At 48.5% G+C, this 8844-nt stretch overlaps 1 protein-coding gene across 1 annotated transcript in view; it reads left to right on the top strand.

The window, feature by feature from the left end:
* The first annotated feature begins 5229 nt into the window (after positions 1–5229).
* Positions 5230–8844, top strand: part of SMO (smoothened, frizzled class receptor) — a 22182-nt gene continuing 18567 nt past the window's right edge. The window contains exon 1 of the mRNA XM_055307505.1: positions 5230–6102. Coding sequence (XP_055163480.1) covers positions 5775–6102 — 328 coding nt within the window. The 5' untranslated portion in view covers positions 5230–5774. The remainder of the gene's footprint in view (positions 6103–8844) is intronic.

Below are 8844 nucleotides of genomic sequence, written 5' to 3'. Positions count from 1 at the left end.
CTTTTGCGTATAAATATCCAGTTTTCAGGGATCCCTGGGTGGCTCAGCGGTTTAGGGCCTGCCTTTGGCTGGGGGCAGGATCCTAGAGTTCTGGAATCGAGTCCCACGTCAGGCTCCTGGCATGGAGCCTGCTTTTCCCTCCTGTGTCTCTGCCTCTCTCTCTCTCTCTGTGTCTATCATAAATAAATAAATAAATAAATAAATAAATAAATAAATAAATAGATAGATAAATCTTTAAAAAAAATAAATATCCAGTTTTCTTATCACTATTTGTTGAAAAAACCATCCTTTCCCAACTGAATACTTTTGGCACCCTTGCAGAAAATCAATTGGCCATATATGTGAGGGTTGGCTCTTATGCCCCCCTGTTCTATTTTATTGGCTGTCTTTATGTCAGTACCATACTGTTTTATTTTTTTTAAGGTTTTATTTATTTATTCATGAGAGACACACAGAGAGAGAGGTAGAGACATAGGCATAGGGAGAAGCAGGCTCTCTGGGGGGAGCCCCTTGCAGGAGTCAGTCCCAGGACTGGAGGGATCAGCCCTGAGCCAAAGGCAGACAGATGCTTAACTGCTGAGCCACCCAGGTGTCCCAGTACCATACTGTTTTAATTACTGCAGCCGTGTAGTAAGTTTCAAAGTTGGGAAGTGTAAGTCTCCCAATTTTATTAGTCCTTTTCTTTTTTAAGTATTTTTTAAATTTTATTTTATTTATTTATTTTTAATTTTTAAAAAGATTTTATTTATTTACTTGAGAGAGAGAGAGTGCACAAGTAGGGGGGATGAGGGAGTGGCAGAGGAAGAGAGAGAAGCAGGCTCTCCACCGAGCAAGGAGTGCAATGTGGGGCTGAATTCCAGGACTCTGGTATCATGACAGACTCTTAATGGACTGAGCCACTCAAACGCCCCCATTAATCCTTTTCAAGATTGTTTTGGCTATTTCAGAGGCCTTTGCAATTCTGTATGTATTTGAAGGTTAGCTTTTCCATTTCTGTGAAAAAGGCTATTGGAATTTTAATAGGGAGTGCATTGAATCTGTAGATTGCTTTAGGTAGTATTGACATCTTCCTATCCATGAACACAGAATGTCTTTCCATTTATTTAGGTTTTCTTTAATTTCTTCAAGCAATGTTGTATAGTTTTTAGTGCATAAGTCTTTTTACCTTATCTCCTTGGTCAGATTTATTCCTATTTAATTCTTTTAGATGCTCTATAAATGGAATTGCCATCTTAATTTCCTTTTCAGGTTGTTTACTGCTCACGTATAGGAACACAATCGATGGGGAGATGGTGTGCCTGGGTGGCTCTGTCCGTTGTTTCCCTTCAGTTCAGGTCATGACCTCAGCCTCCTCGGATCAGCTCTCTGTTCAGCAGAGGGTCTGCCTCACCTCCCTCTGTGTGCACTTGCTCATGCTCTCTCTCTCTCTCTCTCTCTCTCTCTCTCTCTCTCACGCGCGCACACACACACACACATACACATACTTGCTCTCTCTCAAGTAAATAAATAAAATATTTTTAAAAAGAAAAACAATTAATAATGTATCTTTTTTTTTTAAAGGAAGAAGTAGGGACTTAGAATGAGTTGTTCTAGAACTCATTCTAGAATCTTAGAATGGGACACCTGGGTGGCTCAGTGGTTGAGTGACAACCTTTGGCTTAGCTATGATCCTGGGGTCCTGGGATTGAGTCCCACAAGAGGCTCCCCGCATGGAGCCTGCTTCTCCCTCTGCCTCTGTCTGTCTCTCATGAATAAATAAACAAATAATCTTTAAAAAAAAAAAAAGTTGTTCAAAGGTCCTTGGCTAGTAAGGTCCAACTCAGTCTCTAACTCCAAATCTGTTGTGCTACCTCTCTGAGGAGGTAGTTTACCCAGCCCCTTTCCCATATTGTCCTTTCTCTCTAACTTGATGCTCTTAGTTGCAAAGTAAGTAACACTAGAAAAAGAAGAAAATGGAACACTGCAACAACTATGCTTTAAATTCTGGCCAGTGTGACAACCGAACTATGTAAGGAGGTAACTAAGTTCTCAAGGATACCCATGATTCCAAAGATATATTCACTTCCATTCTTTTTGAGTGGAGGGCCCAGAGGCAATAACAAAGAGTCAACATTGAATGTGTGACCTCCAAATGCCAAAATGGTTGGTGAGAACTCAGAAATCAAGAAGCTGTTTGTAGCAAATCAAGTACTGTAATGCATTGTCAACACAGGAGAGTTTCTCATGGCCCTGACAGAAGGATTGTGTCATAGTACATAGATGAGGTTAATACTCTTGAGGAACTGAGTGGGGGTGGCTCAGGCTCAGGAGAGGTACACTTTGCAGCCTGCAGGCTGGAGACGAAGAGTGTGTCAAGTAACACTGGAGAGAGCCTCTTAACGGCTGTGGCAGTCTTGCTATGCCTGCAGGAAGGGGATGGATGAGCATCGTCCAAGACCCTGAATGCTATTCAGGAACCACCCGATTCTCTTCTCCAGTCCCCACTGAATACTTTTCTTTCTCTCCCAAACCTGCTGTCTCACAGGATTTCTGAATCTCCACCTCCTGCTGATTTTGTGGAATAGGATAGGCAATTTAAATGTGGAGACATGACTATTGTTGCAGCTGCCACTGATGGGAACCTGGCCCAATAGCTGAGGACAGTGCTATGAGAATTTCCTCAGTCTGCTTTCCTGATGCTTCCTGCTTAGGCCAGCAAGATATCCAGAAAGGAATGCTGAAGGCCGGTAAACAGGAGTGTACTTCCATGTATATTTCTATTACACACACACGCATACGCAAACACAGAGTAGAATATCTTCTCCCTCCTCCCGAAGAGAAGAACATTCTGTCCAGAAGATAATACCTTAGGATCTACTCAGTTTGCCCTCTTCTGTCTCCAGTGTAAAGGTGCTCTATTGCAGTGAGGTATTCTTCCTCAGACCTGCCAAGAAATCTCAGACAAGGAATGGTAGAGTCTTCATACCTAATGAATTGCTAACATTTTTAGGTGGGGAGGTAAGGAGTTGCCAGAGCACATGTGTAGGTTCCTCCTAATATGTAGAATACTGAGAAAATCCCACAGGATTTCCAAGCTGCCTCAGTAACAACAGGATAGAAAATAGGTGAAGAAAATTCACAAAGCAAAATGTTAGCATGGCATCAGGTAACTTTCTCTGTGGCTCAGACTTTAGACATGTTATAACAGCATTTCATTTATATCACAGAAAAAATTAATCAAGTAGATCATAACGTTTTAAATGATTTTTCCAGTGGGAATATTATGCTATAATGACACACTTCTTACTTCCTCCATAAATCACTAGTGACTTTCCTTAAAATGACCCCTTGCCTCTAGCCTCTTGTCTTTCAGACCATCCCCACATTGCCTCATCAATGTTCTTAAGCATACCAATCCTCTGATCAAAAATCTGCTGTTTCCTTGTTGCCAACAGAATTAAACCTTAATTCTTCTTTTTTAAAAAATTTCATTTATTTATGATAGTTATCACAGAGAGAGAGAGAGAGAGGCAGAGACATAGGCAGAGGGAGAAGCAGGCTCCATGCAGGGAGCCTGACGTGGGATTCGATCCTGGGTCTCCAGGATCGTGCCCTGGGCCAAAGGCAGGCGCTAAACCACTGCGCCACCCAGGGATCCCAACCTTAATTCTTCTATATGTCATTTGAGGTCTCTTATCAATCATTTTCCCTCCTTATCTTCTACCGATTGCCAGGCCAGTCACGCTCTGGGGTATAGTCATATTTCCTCCACTTGTAATGCTAGCTCTATTCCTCTCTACTTTTCTAACTCTTCATTCTCACATTTCAGGACTGGATTCAAATCCCACCACCTCCACTTCTACCCATACCAATATCTCCCTGTTATAAATTCCTATTGCACACTCACTGTACACTTCATTTGGGCACCTTATTTATCGAGTGATTAATATGCATGTCTGACTGCACTAGATGCTTTGTGACTACAGAGACTAGAATAAGGTCCCTGCCCTGGTGGAGAAGACTTTGCTGCTTTATCATGATGTATTACTATCTCCTGAGGGCAAGGCTGTCTCCACAGTAAAACGCAAGTTCTCTAGTTCTGCAAGGATATCATGTTTAGAATGGTGCTATGTACATCCTAGGATTTCAGAAAGACTTACTAAATTGAATTAAATCTTCTCTGTGTGTCTATCTCTGGGGCTTATCTACTAATTGAGGATGGTAGCTGAGCTGTAATAGCAAATTTGCTCTTAAATGGCCAAACCTAACAAAACTGGTCTACTTCAGCTATGCTGAAGGGGTAGGGGTGAGAAAGGAAAAACCATCCTAGTGTGTTGCAACATGGAAAAGCTGCTCAATCTAAGTCCACTCTCCTGGAGGGCCCCCTGGGTATAGGTGTAAACTGTTGCGGGGTGAAATCAAGTGGCTCAAAGCCCCACAAGTAAAGGTGGGAGGAAAGGCCAAATAAGAAGAGTAGGGAAGGAGAGCAACAGAAACTTCATCAGCCAGTATATGGACAGCAAGGGCCATAAAAAATGCAATGGCTTCTTTTGAACATAACCAAAGAGAAGCTAAGGTCAGTCGTTGGAAACTACAGTTTGCACTTCACACATCTGTAGCGATAAAGGCTGATGCTGGCACGTTTGGTTTCCAGACACTTGTTCTCACAGGTAACAGCAGCCAGGCAGCTGCCCGAGTGACTTTGAGTTCATCTCTCACACAGATCCCGAGTTGGAAGGATTGAAACAAGCGAATCCCCCAAACCCTGGTTCTCCTCCATGGCCCCCCGCCCCCCGGGACAAGTCGAAAGACCTAAAACCAGAACCAGAAAAAACTGGCGAGTTGGGGACCAGGCAAGGATGTAGAAGAGGATTCCGCTGACTTCAGAGGAAGGACTTCAAATCCTTCTGATTTCCACTCCTAGTCTCTCATTGTAAACCAGAAGTGTCTATTCGCTTGGTCTTTTCCACCAAGTCGAAAGATCCTCAGGCTGATCTAGGTGCCCGCTGAGTCTGGTTGCAGCTCCCGGCCACGATTTCCTCCCATCTCTTGCCCCAGGGTGGCGAACGGGGTCACCAGAGCCCCTGGCCGGGGCCCCTCCGCGCGCCGGGGACAGCAAGGCTCGCGCTCCTCCTCCCTCCCCTCCCCTCCCCTCCCCTCCCCTCCCCTCCCCTCCCCTCCCCTCCCCTCCCCTCCCCTCCCCTTCCCTCCCTCGGCCAGTCCCTCCCCAAGCCGTGGCGGAGGTGGGGCCGGGCTTGGCTCGGCGAGGCCCGTGCATTCCAGAGAGCCGAGCGAGCTAGAGCAACAAAGGAGCCGGGGAGTCGGTGGGAGAGTCGGGGGGCTGAGGCGCGCTCGGGCGAAGGTGGCTGCTGGGCCGCGGGCTGGCGCAGAGGGGAAGCCGGGGAGCTAGTCCCCCACCGCCGGCGCGCGCCTGGCCTCCGTCGCGGGGCCGAGAGGGAGTTTTAATGGTGGGAGGGGGAATGGGGCTGGAGATGGGGGGCCCAGGGGGCTCCCGGGGCTGAAGACAACTTGGATCGCCAGGAGAAAGAGTAGAGAGGGGTGCATCCCGGCCGGGGCCTCCGCCGCCCAACATGGGCCCCCGGGTCCAAAGTTTGCGAAGTTGGGCGCCGAGGGCCCGCGGCGCGCGGAGCGTCCGAGGGGGCCCGGCCCCGGACCCGCGAGGCGCGCAGGTCGCCTGAGCCACCTCCGCGGCCCCAAGGGTTGCGCGTGCGGCCGGGGGGCTCCGGGGAGCGGGCGGGGACGCCGGGGCTTCTGCTGAGTTGGCGGGTTTGGCCATGGCCGCTGCCCGCCTCGCACGGGGGCCGCAGATCCTGCTCCTGGGGCTGCTGCTGCTGCTGCTGGGGGCCCCGGGCCGGGGGGCGGCCTTGAGCGGGAACGCGACTGGGCCTGGGCCGCGGAGCGCGGGCGGGAGCGCGAGAAGGAGCGCGGCGGTGACCGGCCCCCCGCCGCTGCTGAGCCACTGCGGCCGCGCAGCCCCCTGCGAGCCGCTGCGCTACAACGTGTGCCTGGGCTCGGCGCTGCCCTACGGGGCCACCTCCACGCTGCTGGCCGGGGACTCGGACTCCCAGGAAGAAGCGCACGGCAAGCTGGTGCTCTGGTCGGGTAAGCGCGCGGGAGCCGGAGCCGGAGCCGGAGCGGGGGCTGCGGGGGTGGGATGCGGGACTCCTGGAAAGAACAGGCTCGGGCCTGAGCTTTGGCGAGGGCGGGAGCTGCACCCGGGAGAGTTGGAGGAACGCAGTCTGCAACTCTGCGTGCCTGCCGTAAGCGGGATGGGACCCTCGGTCGGGGGGGGGGGGGGGCGAGGCAGTGGAGGGAGCCGGTCACAAAAGGCCTGAGCGGGGTGGGTGCGCAGAGAATGGGAGGAACGAGGGGCCCATGAGGAGGGGGTTCAGAGCCACGGGGAAGGACGTTTTTTAAGAAATGGGGCTGCTCCACCTAAGTACTGCTCTGGAAGCGGGGTCCTTGGGGATTCAAGGAGGTGTTTAGATCTTGGAAAAGAAGCCAACCGGCAAGTCGAGTTGGAGAGGAAAAAAGTAAAGATCCTGGAGAAGATTTAGGCATGGGGGGGGGAGAATTGAGTGAAATTTGTGACGGATACGAAACCCCCTGCTGTTGAGTAATTAAAAGTTAGCCAGAAATTTCCAGAAATCTTGTTTTGGGAGACAGGAAGTCCAGTGATCCCGTCTTGCTTTCTCGCAGGAGATTTCACTGTTTCCTCATCTGAAAAATGGGGACTCTAATCCTTGTCTGAGGTTGTGACGGAATGAGACTATTCTAAGGATTATTTGTATATTCTTTGGAAGTTTGGGTCCTCAGGCTGGTCAGAGCTGCAGAAGGACACTTAAGTCTATGATGTTGAGAGTCTGTGGGTACTTTCTTAGGGGTTTGAAATCCCAGAGCCCTCACCTCAGGATAGGATTATGGCCAGGCCTGAAAAACTGCAGACTGAACCCAAACAAATCCTTCCTTAGCAGTGGGGAGTGGATTCTCTCCCCACTTGTCACTCTTCAGGATTGGGGGCCTGAAGGGACTCGGGGAAGAGAACTGACTGGTCTTGTCATCGCTTGCTTCTAGTCCACGTGATTCCAAAACTGTCCTTGAAAAAGAAAACCAAAAGTCAGGAGCCAGCTTGGCAACTTCTTTTGACAAGCCTTGGGTGCCCTACCTACACCCATCTTGGTTCTGCCCTGGGGGCTAGTGATGATCCTGAAGGAGGAAGTGTATTTAGGCTGCAGGCCTGTCATCGTCAACTTGTCCACTAGAGTTCTTAGAGTCATTGCTGGATGTTGGACAAAGCCATATCATTCCTGGCCTGGTATCACTCTCTGGCAGATGCCAGAGGAGGGACTTGGAAGATGGTACCTGTGGTAGAGCTATATCCTTAGTGGGTATCAGGTTGTAAAGTCAGCAGGTAGGCAGAAATCGTGTGTCATCAACAATGGCTTTGAAAAATCCATAAATTACCATAACGTGAAGTCTGTCATTTTGCATAGATACTCTTTTTATGGTAGTATGTTATTTAAATGTGTAACATATAGTAATGTATATAAGAAGGGACATACCTAGAAAATATCATTTTAGTCTTTAAAGTTACATAAATGCTGGGGCACTTGGGGGGCTCTGCTTCTCCCTTTGCCTATGTCTCCATGTCTCTCAAGAATAAATAAAATCTAGAAAAATAAAGTTACATAAATGCAAAAGAACAAAAGACTGAAAGAATAAAAAAGGAATGCAAAAAAAGGTATAAACAGGTCTCTGAGCAAAAGAGCAAAAAGAAGGCTTGCGTTTAGGAGCCAACTGTATGGAAAATCAAATCTCTCAGCACTAGACGCTCACCCAGTTCTGAGTTGCTCACACTGAGAGCAATTCATGCCCCTGCCACACATTTCTCTCTCCTTATTTTTTTAAAAGATTGTATTCATGTATTCATGAGAGACCCAGAGAAAGAGAGAGGCAAAGACATAGGCAGAGACAGAAGCAGGCTCCATGCAAGGAGCCCGATGTAGGACTTGATCCCGAGACCCCAGGATCATGCCCTGGGCCAAAGGCAGAGATGCTCAACCGCTGAGCCACCCAGATGTCCCTCTCTCCTTATTTATTTTGCAGGGGCTCATGGTTGAATTCTTCTAAGTTAAATGCATGTGTGATGCTGCAGTCCTTTTGTACTTACCATCAAATCAAGGAAGAAGGGTATCGATCTCTTTCCAGTCCATACTCCTGAGAGCAGCTGCTGAGTAGGCAAAAGTGGTTTTGGCAGGAAAGTTTAGGAGTTAGAACCATCTGCTAGCTGGGCGCTTTCCATCCTTACTAGCTGTGCTTCTGGGGGACAGGGTCCTGCAGGCGTGCCACCCTGGAGCCCAGGTCTTTAGTTCACTTTGAATTTTTTTCTGCTGCCATCATCTCTTAGCTCAGTCACAAGTGTTTTTTGGTTGTTCTTTCTGCTGGGTATCCTGGGTAGTGGGACCAGAAGCAGGTGGTGGTGCAAGCTGGGTCAGTGGTGGGTACAATGAATCAGACAGAGTCAAGGGCAAGAATCACAGACAGGCCTTCGGCTGGCAGCCTCTGGCAAGTGATTTGTCCAGTCCTGAGTGAGTGGTCTTGATTTGACCATGTCTAAATGGTCAGTGTCACCTGGCTCTTGGAGGTGTTTTCGTGGGTGAAAGATGAAGATGATCTAGGTGGTCTTCATCTGTAAACTTTTGAAGGTAGACACTTGTTGTTTGTTTGTTTGTTTGTTTGTTTTTTTAAACCTCGGAGTTCTGCTCAGTCGTTAAATTAGGCATTGGTTGCTTGCTACATGTTATCCTGGATCAGGTTCTGGGACATATAAAGACAAGGAATACA

Source organism: Nyctereutes procyonoides, unplaced genomic scaffold (assembly GCF_905146905.1).
Source record: "Nyctereutes procyonoides isolate TBG_1078 unplaced genomic scaffold, NYPRO_anot_genome, whole genome shotgun sequence".
Taxonomy (NCBI): domain Eukaryota; kingdom Metazoa; phylum Chordata; class Mammalia; order Carnivora; family Canidae; genus Nyctereutes; species Nyctereutes procyonoides.
The sequence above is the reverse complement of the archived record's forward strand: the minus strand, read 5'-3'. Positions and strand labels throughout refer to the sequence as shown.